This window comes from Diceros bicornis, chromosome 4, assembly GCF_020826845.1.
Source record: "Diceros bicornis minor isolate mBicDic1 chromosome 4, mDicBic1.mat.cur, whole genome shotgun sequence".
Lineage (NCBI taxonomy): Eukaryota > Metazoa > Chordata > Mammalia > Perissodactyla > Rhinocerotidae > Diceros > Diceros bicornis.
Genome location: NC_080743.1, coordinates 59855321 through 59882938, shown reverse-complemented (window position 1 = coordinate 59882938; position 27618 = coordinate 59855321). Strand labels below are relative to the sequence as shown.

At 51.2% G+C, this 27618-nt stretch overlaps 1 protein-coding gene across 1 annotated transcript; it reads left to right on the top strand.

Moving 5' to 3' along the window:
• The first annotated feature begins 576 nt into the window (after window positions 1-576).
• On the top strand, window positions 577-27618 carry SMG5 (SMG5 nonsense mediated mRNA decay factor). Its single transcript, XM_058539445.1, has 22 exons — window positions 577-775; window positions 4384-4482; window positions 5020-5143; window positions 5497-5653; window positions 7425-7514; window positions 8458-8547; window positions 9243-9321; window positions 12028-12153; window positions 12260-12328; window positions 12800-13008; window positions 13917-14054; window positions 14219-14818; window positions 16403-16578; window positions 17734-17809; window positions 18557-18732; window positions 19731-19889; window positions 23322-23381; window positions 23787-23946; window positions 24375-24465; window positions 25364-25438; window positions 25873-26011; window positions 26201-27618. Exons 1-22 carry the CDS (start codon window positions 702-704, stop codon window positions 26282-26284), a joined length of 3051 nt encoding a protein of 1016 aa, XP_058395428.1. The 5' UTR covers window positions 577-701; the 3' UTR covers window positions 26285-27618.

Here is a 27618-nt window from a genome sequence, read left to right as displayed (position 1 = left end):
GGATATGCAAGTGGAAATCTTTGGGGGCGAGGGAGCTGAAGGGCCAAGATGCCAGTACAAGAGTCATGTCTTAGAGGGCCTTACCCTTAAGTTATGCTTGGCCCTTTCCAAGGAAATTTTCACATACATGTTTTTTTGTTTGTTTAAATAATGGAAAAAGGGGAGAACTGAAATCACTCTAACCAGTAATCTGAAAGAGGCTCGGCTCATATTGGGGGGGAGGGGTGAAGGGGCAGCAGAATGGACCAAATGGCCACTGTAGGACAAAGCAAAGTCACGCTCCTAGCTGGGAGCCCATCTGCCCCATGGGAGCCCATCTGTCCCATCCACCTTAGCTTCAGCCCCCTCACTGAGTCCACTGTCCGTTCGCTGGCACCTTTGTCAATAAAGTTTTTCGCAAGTGCTCGGAGAAGCCGGAAAGAGGCCACGCTGCCCAGAGTTAGTTCTGGCAACTTCCCGGGAGGGAAAACTAGTTTCGCGAGATTTAGTAGCAGCAGGCCACTGGCCCGCAACTGTGCAGCTGCTATCGCGAGATTTGGCCGGCGGAGGAGGAGCTGTCGCGGGCAGCCGCCTCACAGCGATGGCGGCCGAGCAGGGCCGGCGGCGGTGGCGGCTGCGGCTACGGCCGGAGACAGCAGTGGTGGCGGCAGTGGTGGGTGGTGGGGGCCTGTGACCGGGAGCCGCCCCCGGACTTGGGCACCATGAGCCAAGGGCCCCCCCCAGGGGAGAGCAGCGAGCCCGAAGCAAAGGTCCTCCACACTAAGCGGCTTTACCGGTGAGAGGGGCCGGGGCGTAAATGCAGCCGCTGAGCGAAATAAGGGGACAGCGAGGGGCGGGGCCTCCAGGGCGGGCGGGGCCCCGGTGCCGGGCTGGGGTGCGAGGGAGGAGGGTGCAATTTTGGAGGAAGCAGGGGGGGCGGGGCCCCGTAACCCGAGATGGAGTTGAAAGAAGGAATTGGGTGGGTGGGAGGTTTGGAGGGAAGCACGTGGAGGAAGCCCCTCCGCCGTGAGCTTGGGGCGGGCACCGAACTTGACGGATTTGGGGTAAGAAAGTGAAAATTGAGGGCTGCAGAGGTTGGGAAGGTGAGGGTGGGGTCACAGATGGAGAAAAACCCGGAAGGGAATGGTGCTTAGAACCTTGTAGGATTTACGGGGAAGAGCCCTGGACTGAAATCAAGAGAACCAGGTTCAGATCCTTGCTTTGCCCCTCTCACTGTGTGACCTTGGGCCTCAGTTTCCTCATCCTTAAAAGGAGAGATTTGAATTGGATATGCTCTGAAGTCTCTTATGACTCTAAGTTTTGGGAATCTGAATGAAAAGAAAGAGGCTGGAAGACTAGGTGTGTTAGACTGGAAGAGCCAGGAAGGACTTTGAGTCCAGAGTGCTCTTAGGTCATGGATGCCCAGTTCAGGGCAGCTGGGGACTTCTAAGTCCTCCCTGCCTCCCAGCCTCATGACTACAGTCTCCTGCCAGGCAGCTTACATTCCTGGTTTCTGATTTCCACAGTGCCACTCACACTCCTTAAGTCACGTCTTCAGCTCTTCAACCCTTTGTTGGGAACAGGCCAGTATGAGCTTTTCCCACCCTGGGTTGAGGATTTTTTGTGTGGGGCAACTGGAACATGGGCTCTAGAACTGGGTCAAAATAGGATGAAGCACAGAGACCAAGTTGAGTTTTTTGCTTTCTAGTAGGGAGTAGGGTTTGAGTTTTCCTTTAGCTCAAGCTCTATAGAACAGAGGTGTTTGCATGAGAAGACCACCCTTAGAGCCATGGGCCCAATTTTGGCAGTGAAAGAGTCAAGAGCATGTTGTCTTTTCCTCTCTTGAGTAGGCATCCTGCCTGCTCTGGCTTATTAAGCCAGAAGGCAGAGGGGAGTATAGGCTGCTCCAAAAATAGAAAAGTGATCCAGTCCAGCAGCCCCTGGGTTCCCACTGTGGGCTGCCCCAAGCGGTCTCCGGGCGGGTGAGGAGTTGACTGAGGGTGGCACATGTGCCTTGTCATGCTGCCGAGTGTCAGCGCTGTCTGTCAGACAGCGTGGGCAGTGTCTGCAAGATTCCTTCCTTGTCTCCAGCTTTGGGTAATGGCTCTGGTCATCCTTCTAATCATTCTCAAGTCTAGTTCTTTCTGAAGCCACTACCTTCATGGGACTGACTGACTAAAGCTGATGTGTTTGCATGTATGTTCACATGGGTATCTCTGCCTGTGATTGTGTGTTGTTGGCTTTGAGCAGGGTGGAAATTTGAGGCAGCAGGTCTCTGTTTTTGCTGTTTACTATAGCAATGGTGATTGGTAGAAGGAACTGGGGAAGGAAGGTCTGATTTCTCTGCCCAAGATAGATGTGTTAAGACTACGAAACTGTCACTCTGAGCTTCAGTAAATTTGGGAAATTCCCACAATCTGTTTACAGAAATGAAATTCTGAAATGTGTTAAGCCCCTCAGAAGAAAAAGCAGCAGGAGAGAGGATACGGGAAGGGACACAAGCACCAATTAATTAATTAACCCAATTAACCATTTTTTTTAAAGTGTTTTTTTTTTTTTTTTTTTTAAACACTGTGCTAGGCCTGGGATTACAATAGTGAGTGAGACACAAGACTAGTTTTATAGTTTTTGTTCTAAAGGAGGTTACAGTTTAGTGGAGGAGCTTATTGTCTGATGGGGAATGGAGAAAAAAGTGCTGAGTCCTTTCAGGTTTAAGAATTTGCAATTAGAACTTACTAGAGTAGTGGTTATTAACCTTTTTTGGATCAAGAATCTAAGGAGAGCTCTGGAGCCTGTCCATAAAAATACACACACACCCCCCCCCCTTAAATCTATCTATGGCACTGAAGTTAAGAGTGCTGCTCTGGGGACTCAGCTGGCATAGAGTAAATCACTGATGGCTGCCTGATGCTGCCTCTGGCAGCGAGGGCCAGGCTGGCCAAAAGGGCTTGGCTCCCCTCTCCAGGCAGCCCAGAACGTGTTTGGAGAAATGCTGAGCTCTCAAGATTGCCTGTGAGAAGGCCTTGATTGCCATCCCACCCACTTAGCTGGTGCTGGCGCTCCCTTTGCCCTGTACGGGTGGCTTTTAGTGGTGTACCACCTGAGCCACCACGGGATGCTAGCCTGCTGTGGCCCACTTTCCCAGGCCTAGGAGCACATGTTTCAGTATTCTAAAACAATCTTGGAGTGTTTGGGGAATCATCACTCCCTGTTTTTTTGGTTGCTATTGTGTCCAGAGCTATGCCTGATCCACCTGTTTTCACAGTTGCTGTTTGTCATCCTCCGGGTTTTACCCTCCAGAGATGACATCTATCTCTGGCACTTCTTAGCCATCCATTGTAGTTTCCTTGGTCTTTTCTCTTAGTGTCTGGAGTCTCCTCCTCAGCCTTATAACAAGAAGGATGGAGACTAATACTTATTGAGCATTTACTATGTACGAGGCACTGTTATGGGTGCTTTATGTTTTAGCTAATTTAGTCTTTACAAAGTAGGTGATAATGTTATTCCCATTTCATAGATGGGAGAACTGAGACATAAGGAAGTTACATATTTTGCCCAGGACCACGTAGCTGGTGAGAAGTAGAGCCAGGATTTGAACCCCAGTAGTCTAGTTCCAGAGCCTACACTCTATATTAAACAGAGTTCCTTCAGCAGAATCCAGGAGACCTTACAACTCGCAGCTCGGGAACCCCCTCCCCCTACTTTCCCATACCCCACTATTCCAAAGCAGAATTTTATACTAGGAACGCCTTTCCTTTATGTCAGACATAAGCCCTTACATAATAATAATACATTCATTCCACCATTGTTTATTGAATGCCTACCATATATCCATGCTATATATAAATTATTTCATTTAATCCTCACAACAGTACTCTGGGGTGGCTGCTATTATTTCCGTTTTTATGGATTACCTACCTAAAGAGGTTAGGTAATTTGCCCAAAGTTACAGAGTTAGTAAGACACAGCCAGATCTAGTTCAAACCCTAGATTTTCTGCCTGGCATCACAGCCTATGCTCTGTCCATTGGGAGAGTCTACCTTCCCACATCACAGGGTTTCTCTACCTTGACATTGTTGACGTTTTGGGCAGGGTAGTTATTGTGGTGGACTGTCCCGTGTATTCTAGGATATCTAGCATTACCCACTAAATGCCAGTAGCAACTCCTTCCCCCCTCCTCCCGGTGTGACAATTAAAAATGTCTCCATCGTTGCCAAATGTTCCTTGGGGGGCTGCTGTATCAGGATGGACACTGTGTTCATCTTGTTTTGTACAGAGCTCAGCCTGTAGCCTTCTCGTTTCCCCACTCCTAATTTTTTAGCTTTTCCTCTAGGATCGGTGTCCCAGCATCGTAGGTAGACCATACACATGACTCAGGGGCTATTTGCTTGTATTTCCTTGCAGGGCTGTAGTGGAGGCTGTGCATCGACTTGACCTCATCCTTTGCAACAAAACCGCGTATCAAGAAGTGTTCAAACCAGAGAACATTAGCCTGAGGAACAAGTAAGCTGGAGACTCTAAACCACGGATCCTTGCAGTTTCTCTGCCCCTCTCTACCCAAAACCCTGTTACAGATAGACGTATGTTCTCTCTTACCTCCTGACCTCATGGTACAATAATGGGCTATGAAGTCTCTGGCCTTCCTAAGAGAGGAGATGGAGATCCCTCACTCTTATCTGCAGCTTCTGTGTCTAATGGACTGGTGCCGTAAGAATGGCATTTGAGTTGGGGGAGTTGACCATACTGCATAATGAAAGGAAAGAAAGAGGGGATAAAAAGGCAGAGAAAAAAGGAGAGAAGGGTGCAGGGGAAGAAAATGAAGATTATTAAAATTCTTACTGCTCCTGCCTCTATCTTTTGGGGCTCCCACTGCATTCTAGGACTGCTGTCATCCTGGGTTATACTGACTGACCTTGGATGTCTCCTGGGAGGCACAGAGATTTGTCATTTGGGGTATTGGCAAATGCTTCCTTGCCCTCGGTTCTTGTGTACCCCACCAAGGGATGGGTAGTCACTCTGTGGTTGTCTACACCCTCCCAGGCTGCGTGAGCTCTGCGTCAAGCTTATGTTCCTACACCCGGTGGACTATGGGAGGAAGGCTGAGGAGCTACTGTGGAGAAAGGTATACTATGAAGTTATCCAGCTTATCAAGACTAACAAAAAGGTAAGGGGAGGTCCTAGAACTTGGGAAGAAATTTCTCTAAAGAGAGGAAGCTAAGGAAGGAAGAGACAGTGGGCCAGAGCATGTTTGGGGAGCCAAGGAAGAGATGGCAGAAAGGAGGGAAGGAGTCACATATAATTAGGATTAGGGGAGGGAAGAAGCCTGATCCCAGATGGAGAGACCAGAGAAGTAGATCTAAAGGTGTGGGGGTAACTCGTGAGTGAGAGGAGATATGGATAAAGTTCCAGAACCAAGACGATGTTTATTTCCTCAGTGAGATGAATTGCGTTAGGAAGTGGGGGAGTGGTACTCTGAGCTTGTTGCTTAGCCAGCCCCTTCTCTTTCCCAATCTTCAGCATATCCACAGCCGAAGCACCTTGGAATGTGCCTACAGGACACACCTGGTTGCTGGTATTGGTTTCTACCAGCATCTCCTTCTGTATATCCAGTCCCACTACCAGCTTGAACTGCAGTGCTGCATCGACTGGACCCACGTCACCGACCCCCTCATAGGTCAGTGAAATCTAAAAGGTGGGCTTGAGGAACAGGTTCATAGGCCTCCACCTCTGGCCTTCTTATCCCTCAGGGTTCATGTACCTTGCGACCCAGCCAGGCAGAGAGGATTCTAGCAAGACCTGCAAATGGTTCGTGAAGTTTGGATTTATCCAAACAAGCATATGAGTTGGAGTGAAGATCTTAAGGAAAGAGAGAGGCCTCTCTTGGTCTGGGATTGTAGACCAATGTGGAGTTGGGGATGGAATGATCTAGAGTAGGTCTGGCACTGGAAGATGGTATTAATAGCATTTGTTTTCTTCTCCCAGTTGAATTTGGCTGGCACTATTTCTTTCAGCTTTAGAGATTGTTTTTCACTGTTTGATGAAAATATTGAAATTTTTAGAAACGTTGGAGAAATTATTCTTTGAAGATAGTGCAAATCTCGTTTTGGCTGTCTAAGGTACTGGCAGCCAGAGTTTACCTCTTTTTCTAGTTGGTAGTTTTCTCTTTAGTTCGACCACCCTTTAGACCTCTTTCTCTCTTCCTCCAACTCCCCTTGCTCTTTATACCCTCTTCCCTCCCCCAACCCCATATACCCTGCCCTCACCAGGACATAGACATTCTGGGTCAGAGATGGAGGTTGTGTCCCTGCCACCACATGGCAGCATTCTCTGGTCGGAAGCACAGCACTGTATTTTGTGCATTTAAAAACATTATTTAAAAACAAAACAACATTAATCTGAGACAGCATTCATAGGCTTTATATCAGATGGCCAAAGGAATCCATAGCCAAAAGAAAAGATTAAGAAACCTTGCTTCAAAAGGTCAGTTCCCCAAACCACTTTAGTTTTTCTCCTTATTGATATTTCTCATTCAGGCAAATAAGAGATGTCTCTATAGAAAACATTAGGAAGGCCTTTTCAGAATGGAAGCTACCCTGCCAGGAGAGTAGCTGCAAGGTGGAGTGGATAAGAGGATGGTCTCTGGAGCCAGACTGCCTTTTGAGTCCTGGCTGTACCACTTAACCCGCAGGGTGACTTTCATTTCCTCAACTGTAAAGTGAGAGTAATAGGAGTAACTACCTCATGGGGTTGCTGTAAGGATCAGTTAAGTTGATATAAAACACTTAGACCAGTTCCTGGGACTCGGGGAAGCTGCCTCCCAAGGAGCTCTAGCTCTCTGAACTGAAATTCCAAGGCTGCTTGGGTGAAGGGAGAGATGAGAGCCCAGGCATATTTGGCTCTGGCCACCACCAGTCCTCAGGCAGGGCAAGCTCACCTTGTCTCCTTCACGGGCAGACTCTCCAATAGGCTGCCGCCTCCCGTGGACCTCCTCCACTAGGCAGAAGCCAGGAGCATTTACCTTGGCCTCATTCACATTCCATTCTTCCTGGACAAGTTTCCTATCTTTACCCAAACTTTTTACCTTTATGTGGGGAGCTTCTACCCAAGGCACCCATGGCTCTCCTGACGCTTGAGCCTCACCTCTTTCTCCCTTCTAGAACCCTTCCTATGATGACCTTTCACGTGACCTTCCCCCCCAAGAGTTGTCCTAGGTTAAGGACCCTAACCCATCTCTTCCAGTTCCTTCCTGTCTTGTGGATGAATCCTACCTACGAGCCTCTGTGTCTCTACCTATATCCTGGATGAGTGTCTTTTCTGCTCCATGAGACAATGTTCCGAGACTAGCCCTGGATTCTCGATCTCCTTTCTTCACCTAGGAAAGGTGTTTCCCCATAGGTAGGGGGCAGAGGAATGGGCTCATAAATCTCTCTTTCTTTCTCTCTCAGGAGGCAAGAAGCCAGTGTCTGCCTCAGGGAAGGAGATGGATTGGGCACAGATGGCATGCCACCGATGTCTAGTGTACCTGGGGGATTTGTGTAAGAATCTGAACTTTTCATTTTCTCTGTTTGGGGCTATAAGACAGGCTCAAGCTGCTTTAGTTGGTGGAACCAACCTTTATGAGGTTGGAGAGCAGGAGGAGTAGTTTGGCCTCCTATAACTTTTTCCTTCCAGTCTGCTTACAATGTTCCCTTCTTTTCACTGCTCTTCTGTGAGTGAATACGGGAAGAAGGAAAATGTCTTTGACCTTTAAGAAAGTCAGGGTGATAACTCGGTTTCAGTGGTGGGTTAGGAAGATTTTAATTTGATGTCTTTCTCTTTCTTGGGATTTTCTTTTCTCTTTTTGGACTCTTAGAGAAATTGAAATTAGACCTCAGGGAGGACTTATCTGCCTCAGACTAATATTTCTCAGAATGGAAAAGTACTCTCTTGCTTAATGGCCCTTGGGTCTCTAGTCCTAATAGGCAAAGTCTCCTCATTAGGCTGCTGGTGTGTGGCTGTTGGAAGCATTATCTCTTATTGACCTGAGGCTCCTTCTCTCCTTGCCCCCAGCCCACTCCTGGACCCCTCATAGGCAGTATGCACAGAGAATCAGCTGCTTCACGTTAGACTGACCAAGCGTCGTTAGTAATGTCTTCTCTTTAGAATCGAGCAGTTACTTTCCAGTATTAGAAAGTCTTTCCAGACAATTATATGTACTGCAGCTCCCCTTCGTTGGGAAGAGATAATCAAGAAGAATCTGTTTACAAACTCTAAATATTCTTTACATTTTGAACCTACCAGCAAGGAAGAGAGAGTTGAACAATTTGCCCATAGTCATGCAGATTTAAGACTATGCCAGAGACCCAAGCAAGTTGCCTCCTAGCTCAGGTATCTTCCTCCCAGGCTCTTATGACAGCTTCACAGAGTGGACTCCCAGATGAGGGGAGGTTTTTCTGAAACATGGAATCATCACGTTTCTCTTCCTCTTCTCTCCTGCAGCACGATATCAGAATGAATTAGCTGGCGTAGACACTGAGCTGCTAGCTGAGAGATTTTACTACCAAGCTCTGTCAGTAGCTCCCCAGATTGGTAAGTGGGTCCCCACTTGGGCCTCCCAAGCCAGCAGCATTTTGCAAGAGGAAGATGATGATGTTGAGATGGCAGGCAGGCAGTATTCGCTTCTCCCTAGATCCTACCCACGCTCAGTTCTCTCATACTTCACCTTGGTTATGCATTCTCCCCCTTGTAACACACACTCGGAAGATGGGGAGGCAAAAAGGGAAAATGGGAAAGTCTTGAACTAAGAAGGATGGAGGCAGAAGAGAAGAAAGAGAGAAGATGGCTTCCCTGTCGTTAAGGTCTCTGTACTTCAGCTGCCCCCACAGGAGGCACAGTGAGGGAAGGGATGAGGCTTCATTCCAGGGAGAGATGGGGCTTAGCATGTAGGAAGGAGAACTCAGAGGTTAGAGACTGAGCTGGGATAGAAGAGAGGGCTCCATGAGTTCTGTCAGTGTTAGAAAAGCCACAGCTGCTGCTGAAGGAATGGCCCACCATTGGTGCTGAAATCCCTGGTAGGCCAGGCTGGAATAGACTGATAGGAAGTGAGTCTCTAATCGGTAATCCCCTGGAGGAACAAGATTAAGCTGCTCCTCGGCTGAGACACCAGTGTCGCCTGCAGACCCGCTGTTCTCCCTGCGAGTTCTCTGATGCTTAGCGTTGGTTGGACTTGGCAGCTTTCGGTGAATATTGTGGCCACAGACTGCATAACTTCTCTTTCTCTCCAGGAATGCCCTTCAACCAGCTGGGCACCCTTGCAGGCAGCAAGTACTATAATGTGGAAGCCATGTATTGCTACCTGCGCTGGTGAGTATTTGCCAGCTCTTTCCCCAGCCCTGCTTTCATGTCCATACTGTTCCTGCTCTGTTTTCTCTCTTCCCTTCCTCCCTTCTCTAGCTCCTGGGTAAGACAGATACGGGAATGCTAAGATTGCCCTCATTTGTCCTCCTCTCAGGGGCACCCTGACAGCCTTGCTGCTTTTCATACAGCCACCTGGGTTTGTAGGCACTTGGACAGCTAAAATAGCTGTCCACTATCATGCCAAATACAGGATTTCTGCCTTCCTGAAGAAGGAAATAAATTTGATATAGTCAATAAAAAGTCACCAAAGTAGCCTCTGACAAGTTCAGAATTGTAGAACTTCAGTGTCTTGAGGTGATGACAGCCTCTGGGGACCAACTTAGCAGCAGAGTGGGTCACTGCTTCCATGGATCTGACACTTAGCTCTTAGAATAAAGAATTTTTTCAGGGCACGCAAAGTTGATTAGGCCTCGGTTACTGAGTCACCATAACCAAATGTCCATGAGGCTTATAGGTAAACCAGAATGCTGTTGGTTAAGTTATAGCGAGAAATAAACTGCCAGGAAAACCGAGAAACTTCCTGTTGCCACCTAATCAGGGCCAAAGTTTACTTGAGAAGCTAAATCATTCTCAGAAGAGGTTGTATAGTGAATTGGGCATCAAAGCAAAGGGAATAAGGTGGTCTTCGTAGCTTAAATGGTCAGATACTAAAGTGTAAAGTAAAATGCCTAATTCTGCTTTATAATTACATGTGTCATGACCTTGGTTCACCTGGTCAAGGAAACCTATTCCCTGTATCAACAAGTATTTGCTCATGTGGTGCCCCTTCGCCTTTTCTAGAACAGTACGGACTGGCCTCCTGTTCTATTGTATTCATTCTTAAGTATGATCACCAGGTTTATAACCTCCCATTGTGTCTTTCCCATTCCTCACATGCCATCCAGAAAATGCCCCCCTTACTTGTCCTGAATCCCTCATCACACTCATAGTCGTGATTCAGGGTGAGTCACTTCCAAAGAGAGCTAAGTACGTGCAGGTTTGGGAGGTGTCCACTAAGGTCCTACTGTCCTATGCTTAAACAATGATATCTCGTGGTGTCTGAGTTAGGCATTTGGTTAGGACTCAGTTGGGCACTTCTCCTCCCAGTGGCTTTGTCTAGGGTCAGTCATTGGTATTCAGCAGATCTGGAGGTCTGATACATCTGGAGGGTTGACTCATCTGGGCCCCTCTCCCTTTCCGTGTAGTCTCAGGGCCTCTCCATGCAGTGTCTTCCTCAGGGTAGACGATTTCTTGCATAGTGGTTGGAGGCTCCAACAGAGAATAATGACCCAAAAGACTTGGAAGTAGAATCTGCCAGTCTCTTAAGGCCTGGAAACTGGCAGAATCACTTCTACAGTATTGGTCAAAGCAGTTGCAGAGTGCTCCACCCCCAACCAAGATTTAAGGGGAGGAGACATAGATCCCACTTTTCAGTGGAAGGTATATCAAAGAATTTATGGCTCTCTTTAATTCACCACAAACTTGTATTTCTCCTTTTTTATGCCTTACTTTTTATACTTAAAAGTTGTTTCAGGGCCGGCCCGGTGGTGTAACGGTTAAGTTCGCGTGCTCCATTTCAGCAGCCTGGGGTTTGTAGGTTTGGATCCCGGGCGTGGACCTACACACCATTCATCGAGCCGTGCTGTGGCAGCTCCCACGTATCAAGTAGAGGAAGATGGTCATGGATGTTAGCCCAGGGCCAGTTTTCCTCAGCAAAAAGAGGAGGATTGGCAACAGGTCAGGTGTTAGCTCATGACTAATCTTCCTCACACACACACAAAAAAAGTTGTTTCAAAAAAACAAGACATCAAAAAAAGTGTAGTGTACTGTTGAGGTCATAGGCTTTGCAGTGAGACAGACTCAGCTCTACCATGTATTAGCTAGATGACTTTCACAGTATGCTTGTTCTCTCGGGCTCTGTTTCCTCATCTGTAAATGTGGGCAATATTAGAGTACAGTGCCTGTCACACAGTAGGGTGCTCAGTACGTATTTGCATTTGAATGAGTGAAATGGTGTATGTAAATATCCTTGCATGTAGTAAATGGCTTATTAAATGCTATCTGTTATTAAGTGCTCTATGCTTTATTTTATTTCGTTTTTTTCTGAGGAAGATTTGCCCAGAGCTAACATCTGTTGCCAATCTTCCTCTTTTTGCTTGAGAAAGATTCACCCTGAGCTAACATCTGTGCCAGTCTTCCTCTATTTTGTATGTGGGTCGCCACCACATCGTGGCTGTCGACAAGTGGTGTAGGTCCATGTCTGGGAACCGAGCCCAGGCCGCCGAAGCGGAGCACACCGAACTTAACCACTAAGAGCCAGCCCCAAGATGCTCTGTGCTTTAAAAAAGATGAAGGATAGTGTATTTCGGGGATGGTAATTAAGTTAAGTGGTTAAGTTTTGTACCATAGAGTAGGATTAATTGTCCCATTTCCAGATATAGAAGAGATGCAGACATCATCTTTACTCTGATTAATCTGGAAGTTGGTGTGTGTGTGTGTGTGTATTTTATTAGGAAAGATAGCTTTCACTCTGAGTATGTACATGGGAGGGGAGGGTGGGGGCAGCCTGTATTTACTAGAAACGTTCTTCCCTAAAGTCCTAGCAGAGTGACATTTCCCCCTCTGCCTCTGCCTCTGCCAAGACTCAGTAGCTCACCTCTGTATCTCCTTCAGCATCCAGTCGGAAGTGTCCTTTGAGGGGGCCTATGGGAACCTCAAGCGGCTGTATGACAAGGCAGCCAAAATGTACCACCAGCTGAAGAAGTGTGAGACTCGGAAACTCTCCCCCAGCAAGAAGCGGTGAGTGGGGCCTGTGGGGAGGAGGGGATCTTTCTCCATTTGGTACAGTAGAACCATAGGGTCTGTGGAGCCGTTCACCATTTACCTTGGGCTCCTCTCATTTCAGATGTAAAGACATTAAGAGGTTGCTGGTGAACTTTATGTATCTGCAAAGCCTCCTGCAGCCCAAAAGCAGGTGAGTGGAAGAGAGCACGAGCAAGAACTGTGTCCTGTGAGCCCCATCCATGCTGGCTCCTCTACAGAGGGGCACTTGAAGAGCAGGGAGCGGGCTGTTGAATTCTGCCTCTCAGCTGGAAATTTTGTAGCCAATTAGTCTTTTCTAGGCATCCTTCACTGTTTCACCCTTGTGTTCTTTGCTCATTTTCCTCTGAGCAGTTCACCCTCTGGCACAGAATGGGTGCTTACTCAATGTTGAAGGAGTGACTGAATGGGAAGCTCATTCACATCCCTTCCACTGAAGGTCTGCCCTTCCCATGTTATTTTGTCTGCTTTGGAGGTCAGCCCAGCACTGAGTCCCCCTGTTGCTCTCTGTGAAGTCTCCTCTGCAGGATCCCTTAGTCTTTTCTCTGAATCCCGTATTCCCACCTCTTTTCGCCTGCCTCAGCCCCCATCACTGACCTCCCCTGTTACTCCTGCCCTTCCATAGCTCCGTGGACTCAGAGCTGACATCGCTTTGCCAGTCGGTCCTGGAGGACTTCAACCTCTGTCTCTTCTACCTGCCCTCCTCACCCAACCTCAGCCTGGCCAGTGAGGATGAGGAAGAGTATGAGAGTGGATATGCTTTCCTCCCAGATCTTCTCATCTTTCAAATGGTCATCATCTGCCTTATGGGTGTGCACAGCTTGAAGAGAGCAGGTAACTTTCCCTATGTCCTTCTTTTCTCCCTCACTGGGTTCTGGGATACTCACTGCCCTTTTCTACAGCTCCTTATTCATAAACTTCCTTCCATAAGCAGTCCCTTCACTACCTGTGTTCCTGCTTGGCTCTGGAAGAGTGAGGGATGAGGAACCCTACCCTAAGGGAGCTCCTGGTGAATGAACAAAGGCACCAGCATAATCCCTACCTTCCCACCCCGACCCCAATCCCTAGCCAGGACTCAGGCACACACGAGGGTCAGGATACTTAGCTAATGATCCAGACAGAATTCAGACCTTGCTGGTGGGGGCAGTTAGGCAGTTCTGGAAACCTTTCTGGCAGAGGTATATGTAGAGCAAGGTTGGGAGGGAGAAAAAGGGCTGGATGTGGAAGTGCTTGGGGTATGGGGAGGAGCCTATGTGACGGCATCAAAGTGAGGGAGGATGAGATGGGACAAGAGGATACATGAGGGCCAGCCCTGTGGCTTAGTGGTTAAGTGCACGTGCTCTGCTGCTGGCGACCCGGGTTCGGATCCCGGGCGCGCACCGACGCACTGCTTCTCCGGCCATGCTGGGGCTGCGTCCCACGTACAGCAACTAGAAGGATGTGCAGCTATGACATACAACTATCTACTGGGGCTGTGGGGGAAAAAATAAATAAATAAAAATAAAATAAAATAAAAAGAGGATACGTGAGCTTACGTGAGGAAGCAGCGCGAGCTGGCACATTCTGGATTATGGGATAATAGTGCAGAAACCTGAGAAATCTTTTTTTTACCCTAGAAGAAGCTTTGAAAGGTAGTTGGATCCTTGAAAAGGGTTGGGAACAGGTAAGCAGGGATTGGAGTTGATGGTGCCTACTCCTCATCAGGGCCCTAGGCCCCTAATGCCTGGCTTCTCTGGCTTTAGGATCCAGGCAGTACAGTGCAGCCATTGCCTTCACCCTGGCCCTCTTCTCCCACCTCGTCAATCATGTCAACATACGGCTGCAGGCTGAGTTGGAAGAGGGCGAGAATCCTGTTCCAGCATTCCAGAGCGATGGCACAGGTGCAGGAGTGGGGGAGGTTGTGACTGTGGAAAAGTTAGCATGGGGTGTGGGGATCAAGGAAGGGGAACACAGTCATGGAGGGGGAGGTGGTATCAAAGAGCACCTTCCAGCGTCCGGGCTCCAATTTGTCCCTAGGCCCCACCTCACTGTCCTCTTTCTACAGATGAACCGGAGTCCAAAGAACCCTTGGAGAAGGAGGAGGAGCCGGGTCCTGAACCTCCTCCTACATCACCTCAAGCGAGTGAGGTCAGAAAGAGCCGCAAGTTCTCCCGTCTCTCCTGCCTCCGCCGCCGCCGCCATCCCCCCAAAGCTGGTGATGACAGTGACCTGAGCGAAGGCTTTGAATCAGACTCAAGCCATGACTCAGCCCGGGCCAGCGAGGGCTCAGAGAGTGGCTCCGACAAGAGTCTTGAAGGGGGAGGAACTGCCTTTGATGCTGAGACAGACTCAGAAATGAATAGCCAAGAGTCCCGATCAGACCTGGAAGATATGGAGGATGAGGAAGGGACACGATCCCCAGCCCTGGAGCCCCCTCGGGGCAGGTCAGAGGCTCCTGAATCCCTCAATGGCCCGCTGGGCCCCAGTGAGGCTAGCATCGCCAGCAATCTGCAAGCCATGTCCACCCAGATGTTCCAGACCAAGCGCTGCTTCCGACTGGCCCCCACCTTCAGCAACCTGCTACTCCAACCCACCACTGAACCTCACACCTTGGCCAACCACAGGCCCTGTGTTAATGGGGATGTGGAGAAGCCCTCAGAGCCAGGTATTTGGGCCTCATCACTCTGCTCTGGTCCACACCTCCATGCTCTTGGCACTTACTTGAGACAAGCCACTTTCCTTTCTGTGCGAGGACCTCTCATCCCCACCCTCACTGCCTTACCTGTGGCCCTCTGACTGTAGCATAGCCCAGGAGTTTTTCCCTAAGAATTCCGTCTTCTGCTCACTTCCCCATTCCTAGCTCCCAGCCTATTTCGTGGTCCTGCTCCTCTCCTGCTCCACCCTGCTCTGTGGGTTTGGGGCTTTTCTCCTCACACAACACCTGTGGCTGCAGCTTCCTCCCCTGGTGCCATCCCAGGTCCCACCAGGGCTCCTGGAGGCTAGAAAAACCAGCACCCACCAGGACCGGTGGATTAGAGTGAGACTTACCTCCTGAGGGTCTTCCTGCGGAGGGAGCACCCAGTCAGCAGCGGCGAGCATTTGTTGAGCCCACTCTGTGGCAAGCACTAGGCTGGACTTGAAATTTTCAGGTCTTATCTTATTTAACTTTCACAGCAGTCTTGTGGAAGAGTTATCATCCCTATTCTAATTGCTGTTTTACCTCCAAGTTTCTTGTGCATGGTGTACCCTCGGTCTGGAGCATACTTCTCAAAAACTCCCTTGCCCTGAGCCTGTCACTTGGCTAATTCTTACTTGCCCTCTAGATTTTAGCTTAAAAGTCACTTGGTCTGGGACTCCTCCAAGGCTTGGTTAGATTTCCTTCCTGTGGGCTCCTGTAGCCTCTGCACCTCCACAGCTTCCAGCCCTTTCCCACTCAAGTGACGTTGTCTGTCTCCCCAACTAGATGGTGAGTCTCTTGAAGGCAGGACAGTCTATGTTTTGTCTATTGCTTGTCCTCAGTACCTAACACAGTGCCTGGCACATGGGTGGGACTTAGGAAATATTGAATGAATAAAAGAAATGAGGAAGCTGTTGCTCAGAGGTGGAGTGACTTGCTCAGTGTTCTAACCTGCAAAGTCGAAGAGCTAGGAGTTGGAAGTGGCTCTTTTAATTCTGTACCCCTTTTCTCCCTCCCTTACAGCTCCCTTCTGACTGTCTGCCCTGCTTTCTAGCACGGAGTAGGCACTTTATAAATATCAGTTGAGTGAACAGCTGTAGACCAGCCTCACAAATTAGCTTGAGTCTGAAAGAATCATATTTAGAAAGGCATCAGGCTCTTGGTTTAAAAGCAACCAGTTTGGGGCCGGCCCCGTGGCTTAGCGGTTCAGTGCGCGTGCTCCGCTGCTGGCGGCCCGGGTTCGGATCCCGGGCGCGCACTGACGCACCGCTTCTCCGGCCACGCTGAGGCCACGTCCCACATACAGCAACTAGAAGGATGCGCAGCTATGACATACAACTATCTACTGGGGCTTTGGGGGGGGGAAATTAATTAATTAATTAAAAATAAATAAAAGCAACCAGTTAGTGGGCCTGGGAAAATCAGGCAGGGTCTGTAAGTGAATTCCCCATCTTTCATGTCAGAATTCTTCAGAAGAGTCCAGGCAGGTGGGGCATGCTCCCCCACAGAGCTGAAGCCTGTTGCCCTGTGCCTGTTAGTTGTTCATCCCAGTTCTCTGTTACTTGCCCCAAGCCTCCGAAGAGGGCTCTGAGTCAGAGGGGAGCGAGTCCAGCGGGCGCTCCTGTCGGAATGAGCGCAGCATCCAGGAGAAGCTGCAGGTCCTGATGGCCGAAGGCCTGCTTCCTGCCGTGAAAGTCTTCCTGGACTGGCTGCGGACCAACCCCGACCTCATCATCGTGTGTGCACAGGTGTGTCACTCTACCTGCACTGCCCTTTGTCAGGCCCCAGGGTGTTGGGGTAGGGTGTCAGCCAGGATGGGGCCTGGGAATCCCCTCAGATGGGGACAAAAGTTATTGTCGAGCATCTGCTCTGTGCTAAGTCCTTACGCTTTTTATAGGAAAAGGATTAGGCGTGACCTTTGCCCTCAGAGCCTGTGGCCTGGGCTGGGATACAAATTTTGTGGACTGGGAAAGTGAGACAGCTGCTTTTTCTGATTTGTATCCCCAAAGCCAGGCATAATGCCTGCCATTATGAGTAATGTTGATGAAAGTATGTGTTTGAGAGCTAACATCGATAGGTAAATACCAGAGAGTCCAGAGAAAGGAGAGAACACTGAGTAGTGATGGAAGAGATGGGTTCTAGCAAACGGTGGGGTCTTCAGACAAGGTGAAGGTGTTCCGGGCAGAAGGAGAGTCCTGCAGCCAGAGCAAGTGGCGTCACAGGCTGGCTGCATGGATGCTTAGTGGGGCAGTGGCGGCCTTCTTCTCGGGTTCAGAGCCTCAGTCTTGAGCCTCTAATGCCCTGACGCTTTCATTCAGGCTTGCTTCATTCCAGGAGCACACTTGCCCTGCTGCAGAAAACCCCTCTCCCTGCATGTCGCCCTCTTCCCTAAATGAGAGTTTGGATAAGGGCGAGGCACACCCTTGGGTGTGTGCTTATGTCTGATGACAGCTAGTTACGCAGTCATTGTTAGTCATCCAGGGAGGTGTGGTAAAGATGGAGATGCGGGGTCACATCCCCGGAGGTGTGCCAGTATGGGCATGTGGAGGGCTGGAAGAAAAGGTTTGTGCTAGACGTGGAGAAGCTGTCTCCAATGCTCCAGCTTTTCCCATTACCAAGATCCAGAAAGTCCTTCTCACACCTACTGTGTTCATGAAGCCTTCAGCTGGCGATGAAATTCAGCAAGGCTCCATGGTCCCCCTTCTTCATTTCTCATGGGACCAGCTCCCTGTTTTCCAAGTCCTGCATGAGCCCCTCTTGGCCTCTTTTGTTAATTTTTCTATCAAATCTCTCTGGGCCTGTGACCATAACCCCAGACCCCCCAAGTCTAGTGCTTTTCTTGCTCACTGCCATTTTCCAACACTGCCCGGACTGAAGGCCTCCTCTTCTCTCTCTCACCCTAGAGCTCTCAAAGTCTGTGGAACCGCCTGTCTGTGTTGCTGAATCTGTTGCCAGCTGCTGGTGAACTTCAAGAGTCTGGTGAGTGAGTCCCTGGAGCTACCCTCCCTTCCCCTCTCTCTCATTGGCCCCACGAAGCCCATCCCCCATTCCTGGTCACCCGGTCCTTGGGGTAAGGAGGTTAATAGGATTCACTGCCCAGCCTCCCTGACACACAGCAGTCATTGTGGTCTTGGCCTCTCCGGTTTCCTGCCCAACACTGCCTCACTGTGGGCAGGTGGCCTAGTCTGCCAGGGAGTGTGCTCCCTGGGGAAGGCAGTGGAGGGAACAAGAGCAGAGTGAGGGGAGCCTGGGAACCAGCCCTAGTCACTGGTGTCACACTGACACTTTGGTCATTGAGAATCAACTTTGACCTCCAGAGCCCATCTGTCTGGCTCATCCACTCCTACCACCTTCCAGCTAGAAATCACCTTCTCCCTCTAGGACTCAACCAAGGGCTATTCATTCCTTCCTTCAGAGACCCTCCTCTCACTTCCATCCTAGTGTAATTGTCCCTGCTGGGGAGGGACAGTTCCCAGTCTGAGCTGTCCTTGTTCTCCCCACCTGCTCTGCTTCTCTAACCCTTCCAGCTCTGGTCTCCTAGACCTCTGCTTGACAGCACTTCTGTATCTGTCTCTCTTTCCTTTCCTCCCTCCATGTCTCCCCACCTTCTGTCCTAGGGGTATGTCCTGTCTCATCAGCCTGGGAATTCCCAAAGGGAAGGGCTGTGTCCCCCTGACTGGGGGCTCCCACAGGGCAGGTGGTCTCACGTGTCTTCTTTATCCCCAGGCCTGGCCTTGTGTCCCGAGGTCCAGGATCTTCTTGAAGGTTGTGAACTGCCTGACCTCCCCTCTAGCCTGCTGCTTCCAGAGGACATGGCACTTCGTAACCTGCCTCCCCTCCGGGCTGCCCACAGACGCTTTAACTTTGACACAGATCGGCCCTTGCTCAGCGTTTTAGAGGAGGTGAGGATATTTCTCACGGCACAAGCTCCATCGTTAATCAGACACAGCAGCAAAGCAGGGGCTCAGGGTTGGAGGGGGCAGGCAGGCCGCCCCCCCACCCCATCCAGACAGGGAGAGTATCCTTGGGGCTGTGGGTGGTGGATCTTCTTCATTCAGTGAGCCATTTGAGCTTCCTTTCCTTCTTGGCAGGATGTCCTTCCACAGGTCTGCTGTTGGTAATGTCTCCTATTGTAGCACAAGCCTCCCTCTTCTTTTTTCACCTTTTGTAGAAGACAGAACAAGTGAATTATTAGGGCTTTGAAATCTTTATCAGTCTCTTTTCTGCTCTGGGTCCTGCCTTCTCTGAGCTGAACATCAAACAGAGAAAGTTAGAGCTGGAAGGGAATGTGCTGCCCACTTAGCCCAGTGACTGTCACTCTTGAATGTGTGTCACCACATAGGCCATCTGGGGGCAGCAGAGGAAAGCCAAGCAAATAGACCTCCCAGCTCTCCTCCCCAACACATGCCCGCCCCCTTGGTTGGTCCCTTTCCAGCCAGAGCAGTTTGCCTTATTCGGTTTTATATTTTAGGGTTCTAGATAAGATTTTTGTTTGATGGGGAAGAAGGGTTTTGCTGACCAAAAAAATAAGTTGGAAATGTTGGTCTAGTTCAGTCCCGTCATTTTCCACGTGAGGAACTGAGACCTGGAGGAGAGAGATGGCTTTAGACCCTGGGTCTCCTCACTCCCAGCCCCGTGCCCTTGTCTCTGTCTCCTTGGCCCGGACTCCTGGTTCTCTAGTCCTTCTAGGATTCTCCTTGCTATTTGCTTGCTTCTGGCAGCTAGAGTTTCTGGGCTCTGTACTCCTCCTTCCCACCCCACAGCCCACGAGCCTCTCCAAGGAGCCCTTGTTGCTGAGGTGGCTGGGACAGCAGGGAGGCAGGAGGGAGGGAGCCCAGGTGGGCGGGTTGGGCTTAGAGGGCCCTGCTCAGCCGGGCCGGGCTCCTGTGTCTCCTCGCAGTCGGTCGTGCGCATCTGCTGCATCCGCAGCTTTGGCCACTTCGTTGCCCGCCTGCAAGGCAGCATCCTTCAGTTCAATCCGGAGGTCGGCATCTTCGTCAGCATCGCCCAGTCTGAGCAGGAGAGCCTGCTGCAGCAGGCCCAGGCACAGTTCCGCATGGTGAGTCAGGCCTTCCCCTCCCTGTCTGCTCTGCTTTTGTGGGGCTCACTGAGAAACCAGGGTAAGAGACTCAGACAGACCAGTGGCCCTTGACTGAAGAACGTGGTGAGTGGATTTGAGGAAACCGAGCCTCCGGAGAGAGGAGGTGGGGAGAGAACTAAGGCACGGGCTGATAGACAGACAGTGAGAGGTGCTTTGAACAGAGGCAGCATGGCAGTGGACCTGTATCCAGACTGACTAGGGGTTGAGAGCCATCTGTGTCACCGCCCAGTCTGTGAATTGAGCAAGTCACTTAACCTTGCTAAGCCTGTTTCCTTATCCGTTATGTGGGAATAGGAGAGTCAGCTTTATGGGCTGGTTGTGATGATGGAATGATAGTGCATATTGGCCCCTTGCACATTGTCTCATGGAGTGTGTGTGCTCAGCAAATGCTCATTGCCCTTCTCTTTTAGGGGGATGAAGACTAAGGGGTGGAGGGGAGTGGAGGGATCGTGGTATCAGATACCACGCAGGAACCCTCCCATCCCAGACTCGACCCCATCCCTCAGAGGCTCCAAAGAAAAGGAGGTTGCCTGTGTTACCTCTTTTCCATTCACTAATTCATTCCACAAATATTTATTGAGAGTCTGCTCTGTGCCAGACCCATCAGTATTCTAGACACTGTGGTTGCAGCAGCAAACAAGACAGTCCTTTCTCTTGTGGGGCTGATACTTTGTGAGCAACAATCTGGGTTCTGCAGTGGGGCCTGCACAGCCCTGGGTGTGTTGTCCTCCCCGAGCTGAGCAGCACCAGGACGTCTGGGGTGGTGTGTGGCACAGGCAGCATGGCCCACATGTCTCCTCAAGCGTTGGGGTTCTTCTTCATCCCAAGCCAGCACCCTCCCCCATGTCCTTCCTTTCCCTAGCCCAGGTGTCCCCACCTCTCTTGAGGCCCCCTTCCTGCGGACGTTCTGCTTATTTGGGAAGGGGCACAGCCTCCCCAGAAACTCCCTTCCTTGCTGTCTTAAAAGCAAGCACATTTTGTTAAAAACAAACCTTTTGTGTTAAGGTGTTTATTGCTGTTTCATAAGGGAAGACACGGGGGGTTATACAAATAATTATGGGGAAGTTACACAGCTTCAAAAAATGTTAGAGTTTTTCCAGGCATTTCCTCCAGCCTGAAGCTCCAAAGACTCCTGTGGGGGCAGGGAGTACCTCAAAGTCTGTCGTGTGGTGCTGGGTACCACAGGCCATGCCGGACACAAGCCACTTTGCCTGCAGGGGCTGCCTCCTTCTCTGCCAGGGTCACAGGTTTATCCTCTAGCAGCAGCAGCAGCAGCAGCGTGGTCATTGTCATATTGCCATCGCGTGTCGTTTATCAGGAGCTTTCTGTGTGCAAAGTCTGGTTTGCATGTGACATCTCACTTAACCCTTGCAGCCACACTGTGAGGCGGGTGCTTGCGTCCTCATTTTCTAGATGAGGAAGTGCGGAATGACAAAGGAGATGTGGTCCACGGCAGAGCCAGGGCTCTGGAGGGCGACAGCTGCTGTGGGGCTCAGCTTCTCTACAGGCCAGGTGGGCCCCGGGAGCTGCTGCTCCTGCTCTCTGGGACTCCAGCGTCTGCCTGGTTTGGGGACCTCTCTTTCCTGATGCAACCTCAGGTTTTGCCTGAGGAACACATAGGCCCACATCTCTGAACTGCTGAACCGGTAATACCGGAGCCTTTGATTAGCGCAGCTCTTCTCTTCCTGGATCCAGATGGATCCACACTTGCCTGCACTGGTTTTCTGGGGGGACTCACCCAAGGGCTCCTATCCCGCTCTCTGGAACATGGGGTTTCATGGTTCCAATTTTAGCCTAAAAATAAGGTTACTGGGTTTGATTTCCACAGTGAGAAGAGGGGAAGTTTGTCCACAGTGCCCCCCCCGGCAGACTTGCCAACAGGGCCTGTGAGAAAATGGCTGTGCTCAGGCTCTGGGCTTTTGCCTCCCTTCTTTCCTTCCTCTACCAGTGTTTCTCGAAGGGGACCCTCTGGGCTTTTTGGACAGGACCATTCTTTGTTGTGCAGGACTCTGCAGGGGCTGGGGGTGGATCTTACATAACCATAGTAAAATTATCAAAACTAAGAAATTAGGGTTGGTACAGTACTATCAAGTATAGACTTTATTCAGATTTCACTAGTTTTACCAATAATGTTTATTTTCTCTTCTAGGATCCCACATTACATTTGGTTGTAGTGTCTCCTTAGTCTCCTCCAATCTGTGACAGTTCCTCGGTCTTTCCTTGTCTTTCATGACACTGACACTTCTGAAGAATATTGGTCAATTATTTTGTAGAGTGTCCCTCAGTTTGGCTTTGTCTGGTGTCTCCTTATGATTAGAATGAGATTATACATTCCAGATTAATATTTTAAAGCACCACTCTGATGATGCCACTGTGCTCATCAAAGAGCCTTCAGTGGCTCCCCATATCTTTTAGGACAAGTCGCCATCCTTGACCTCATCTTTTAGACCATATTAAGTAAGAAATTTGGACTTCATCCAGAAGACAAAGGAAAACCATCAAAGGACTTTGTCAGGGGCGTGATGGACATCAGATGGGTTTTGAAAGATTGCCTTGGTCGCAGGCAGAGAAAATGGATTGGATCAGAGGCAGAGACCAGTAAGGAGGTGGTTATCATAGTCAAGGTGGGAGGTATTGGCTCTGGCTAGGGTTACACAGGTGAGATGGAAGGAGGCAGAAGGATCTGAATGATTTGTAGGAGGTACAATTAACAGGACTGGGAAGCTGATGACTTCTGGGGCTGAGAGAGAGGGAAAAGTGAAAGCCAATTCAGCTTTCTGACTTGGGCAGATGGTGGTTTATTTACCAAGTTGGAGAACACTGGAGGAGGAGAAGCAGGTTTTGAGGAGCAGGTGGAGCTGTTGAGTAGGCTGTTGACGATGTGGGTCTGGAACTTGGGTGGTCAGGTCTGAGCTGAAGCTGCAGATTTGGAAGAAGTTGGCAACTAGATGGTGATGGAAGGTGAGGGGGTGCAAGGATGGTATCCCCTGGGAGGGAGAACAAATCGAGGAGAGCAGAGATCAAACCCTGAGGCCCAGCCAGTGTTTAATGAGTAGAGATTGAGGGTGGCTTAGCCGCGAAATGTGCGGGCACAGCCAGGTGCTCTCCTGCGCGATGGCGGCGCACGGCTGTCTGCTCCTTCTCTCCCATGTGCTGGAACGGTGTGAGCTTCCGTGGGCTGGTAATGGAATTTGTTCAGATTGCACCAGAGGAATATTTTTCTCCCATGCTTCTCTTCCCCTCGTTTAGCAGGAATGATAGAGCTGACTTTATATGAGGCCGTACCTTTTTCAAACCCCAGGAATTCCTCTTGGTCTTCTTGATCACTAGAGAAAGGATATATTCTCAACTCCTTGTCTCAAGCTTAGCACTTCGTGTTTTCCCTCATAGGCACAGGAGGAAGCCCGGCGGAACAGGCTAATGAGAGACATGGCCCAGCTACGACTTCAGGTAGGAAATCAGGGCCCAGGTGCTCCTGCTCTGGATCTGGTTATTGCCTAAAGCCCCTTGGCAGATCCTCACCCCTCCAGCTGCAGCCCCCAGCTCTGTTCTGCTGTGGCCCTCCACTTCACCCAGATTACCGTCCTGGCCTCCTAGGTCGCCCTCCCTATTGCTCATTCTTCACTGAGCCTTAATGCCCCCTTTCTGCCTTCACTTCTGTCTCTTTTCCTTCTCTTTCTCTTTACTTTAACCCTGGTTTCTGTCTACTTTCTGCCCAAGCCTATTAGTAGAGTTCCCTGTCCCCCTTGGCAGCAGGAGAAGCCCCATAAGAGCCACTTTGAGTACCATTCTTTCCCATCTTCCCAGGCTGCAGGGGCCCCACATAGCCCCACCCACTCTGCCTTCTCTCACTAGCTTGAGGTCTCTCAGCTGGAAGGGAGCCTGCAGCAGCCCAAGGCCCAGTCGGCAATGTCTCCCTACCTCGTCCCCGACACCCAGGCCCTCTGCCACCACCTCCCTGTCATCCGCCAGCTGGCCACCAGTGGACGCTTCATTGTCATCATCCCAAGGACAGGTAAGCATAGTGGGGAGGTGGGGGGACGGATAGAGTGTGGCTAAAAGAGACTCTGGGCTTGGCATTGAGAGACCCTTATTTGGGGCCCAGGTTACACACAGTGGCCTTAATCAAGTCCTACCACCTCTCTGAACCTCAGTCACTTCATCTGTGAAATGGGCATAACAATTGCTGTTAAACCCTGCCTCACAAGATGGTTGGGAGAAACAGAAGAGAAAATCTAAGTGAAAGCACTTGGTAAATTGCCAAGTATGTTGCTGGCAGAAGGTCACACTTTCAAAGGATTCTGGAAGCCCCATAGGGAGCCATGGTCCCTTCTCTTCCTGCAGTGTGTACTGGAGCGAGCTCAGATACTTCCTGTAGAGCCCCCTGTCACAGCAGTCTGAGCTCATCTGTTTGTCCTTCTCTACTCCCACCTTGCTCACCAGTGATCGATGGCCTGGATTTGCTGAAGAAGGAACACCCAGGGGCCCGAGATGGGATCCGATACCTGGAGGCAGAGTTTAAAAAAGGAAACAGGTGAGTGCAGACCTGGCTGGACCTGTGCTGAGTCCTGTGTCCGTCTCCCAGACAACAGTTGCTTATGTGTTCCTTCCTCCCTGTGGGTAAGACACACACTTGCAGTCCCTGCTCACAGTTCACTCACTGCCCGGGCAGGGAGACTGAAGACATAATTAGAAGTCAGGGTCTTAGGTGTGGAAATAGAGGGTCATCAGAGGAGCCAGGAGCCCTGTGGGGGAGCACTGACCTGCTGTCCCTCTGCCTCTGGGGCAAACATGAGATCAGCATCAGCGAGGAGAGGGGAGCAGACCCCACAACACCAGGCTGTGGGCTTCTTTGCAGGAGTTTCTCCTGCTTTAGGGTTGAGACCAGTGATGGGGTTTACCAGGGTGGGAGTGCCTTCGTCGGGGCTGCCTGGGGGCTTCCCACCTCCCATTGAAGCCATCCAGGGACCAGCAGACGGCAGCATGCAGGTGCTCAGCCCAGCACTGACCCTTCCTTCTGGCCTTTAGGACAGGAAGAGGGCTGGGCAGTGGGTGTAGGGAAGAGGGAGAACGCTCCCCCCTTGCCCTGCTAGCCAGCTCGCCCCTCCTCTGGATCTGCCCCTTGCCTGGCCAGGAAGCTGCACAGAGCCTACTTGTTTGGACCTTGTCTCTAGATGCCCTGACTTGAAAAGCATCTGCTGCTTCTCCTCTCCCAGCACCTCCCCTGGGAGGAACCAAAGAATCGATGTTATCAGGAGGAAAAGCGGCCAGGAAGCTGCTTCAAAATGGCTCCAAGCTGACCTGCAATGGGAGAGATGTGTCTCCTACCCTCTCGTGTAAAACTGGGCCCCCTGAGCCACAATGGTCTGCTTTGTGTGAGGTACCCTCCCTCTCCTCTGCCCCTCACCTCCACTCTCCCGTCTCCTTTGCAGGTACATTCGCTGCCAGAAAGAGGTGGGAAAGAGCTTTGAGCGGCATAAGCTGAAGAGGCAGGATGCAGATGCCTGGTACAGTTTCAGTCCCCGCCCCTAGAACCCCAGATAGGCTGCCTGCTTTGCTCCTCCATGAGCACTCTGGGAGAGCGGGACAGGGCCAGAGAGTTCTCTTAACAGGTAGCTGGACCAGCCTGGGCTCCATGCTCAGCCTGCCAGTGTCCCCTGCAGGCCTCACCTTGGAGGGAGTAAGAAGTTGCTCCAGCACTGGAGCCACTGTGGCCCTGAGATGCTTGGGCTTGGTGCCCTCACTTGGTGCATTTCTGCCCACTCCCCATAGCACATCCTCCAGGGCCAGCTTCCAGGACCCACTGCCCCTGGCTGCCTGGTTTCTCTTGCTCTCTCCTAGTGCCCTCCCCACCCCCAGCACCCCTTGTGCCCTGGAGATCTTGCTGTTCAGGCTATGCTAACACTGGGGCTTGGCCTACCCACCCCCTCCTCCCCACTAGGACTCTCTATAAGATCCTGGACAGCTGCAAACAGCTGACTCTGGCCCAGGGGGCAGGTGAGGAGGACCCGAGCGGCATGGTGACCATCGTCACGGGCCTTCCACTGGACAACCCCGGTGCGCTCTCAGGCCCTATGCAGGTGGGTCATGGGGTGAGGTGGGGGTTGGTGTGGGATGGGGAAGAGGTGCTGGATTAGATTCCCTTCTCAGGCCCTCCATACAGTTGCCCTTTTCCTCTTCCCTCACCCCTTCCCCAACCCCTCAATGACTTGTCCCATAGTTCAAGAGGTCAGGCCCTCCCCCATCTGTCCTCCCCCCCCGTTCCACAGGCAGCCCTGCAGGCCGCTGCACACGCCAGTGTGGACATCAAGAATGTTCTGGACTTCTACAAGCAGTGGAAGGAGATTGGTTGAGACTGACCCCCAGGCCCTGCAGTGGGGCTGACTCCAGATCTCTTCTGCCCTCCCTGGCAGCCAGGACCAGCACCTGTAGTCACCCCACCACACGCAGACTCACGCACGCACACAGGAAGGAAGCCCAGCTGCACACAGGCTGCGGGGAGGGCCCAGGAGTTGGCTGGGAGGGCAGGGTCCCCCTGTTGCCAAGATGACGTCAGGAAAGCGAGGAAAGTGCTTGGAGCAGGAGAGGCCTGTTGGGCCCCTAGCCAGCCTTCCTGCCTCAACCTCCCTGCTGTCCCCAGGGGCGGGTGGCAGGCACAGGTGTCTCCATTTCATTGGAGTGGTTCCTGGACCTCTGAGGGGAAGGGACAGCAGAAGGGGCCCTTGTTCCTCATCCAAGACACAAGGTGGTTGGGGCCAGGAGTTTGGACTCCCCAGCCCCAGGGGAAGAGTTGGTAATACCAGATATCTGGATGGTTCTTTGCAGACCCTTCTCCTTGAGAACCACGCATCCTCTCATCTCCCTTTGTAGGGGCTGGGCAGCTCTGGAGCCTTGGGCACTCTTGAAGAAGAGGGGGTCCTGGAGCTGCCTGCACTGATAACAGGGCAGGGCTTGCATCTCCTCCTCCTGCTGCAGGGGCCACACCCCCAGTTGCCCCACTTCTACTTTCTGTCTCCCTCTGTCTAGCTTCCAGGGCAGGGAGCAGGCCCCACCAATGGCTGCAGGCAGTGTGGTCTGTATGCCAGTGAGGGTTCACCACGCTTTGTGCTCTTGGCTGCTGTGCTGGGACAGAGTGGAAGGCCAGTAAGAGAAGAGTGGGGTGCAGTCTGAGGCCACCTCCCCCTTACTCTCTAGGAAGGGGCCTGTGTTTGGGTGGGCAGCAGAAAGGAGAGGCCCCTTGAAGCTGCTGGGTCAGGGGCCGTCTGTCCTGATGGGCTTCCCTACTTTGCCCTTCCCCGGCACTAAAGGCCAGGTTGGGCTAGCTTTTGGAGCATGGAGGTGACTGTGTGGGAGCAGAGATCATGAATAGCTCAGGGCACTGAGTGGAGCAGCAAGAGCAGGGCTGTGTGTGGGAGGCGCTGGCCAGGATTGCCTCTGCCTCTCCCCTTGGGCTGTACCTGTGGCTCGGGTTGGGGGTGGGGGCTCTCAGCTCTGCTGTCCCCACCGCAGCATAGCCTGGCTTCCCAGGCTATTCTGAGAGGAGAGCAGGCTTCCTACCTCCTTCCTCTAAGATAGCAAGTCTGGGACAACCTGGGGGGAGTGGTGTCACCCCCACTGCCAGTCCCTGGCAGAGACTGAGACAAAAGCATCACTTAATAAAGACCCCCCCGAAGCCCACTCCCTGTCA

Bases quoted from the DNA above. Each gene is read 5' to 3' on its own strand.
- SMG5 (XM_058539445.1), top strand. From the start codon at position 702: ATGAGCCAAGGGCCCCCCCCAGGGGAGAGCAGCGAGCCCGAAGCAAAG. The intron at 23,382-23,786 runs GTAGGAAATCAG...TTCTCTCACTAG, and splicing joins TGGCCCAGCTACGACTTCAG to CTTGAGGTCTCTCAGCTGGA. The intron at 23,947-24,374 runs GTAAGCATAGTG...CTTGCTCACCAG, and splicing joins TGTCATCATCCCAAGGACAG to TGATCGATGGCCTGGATTTG.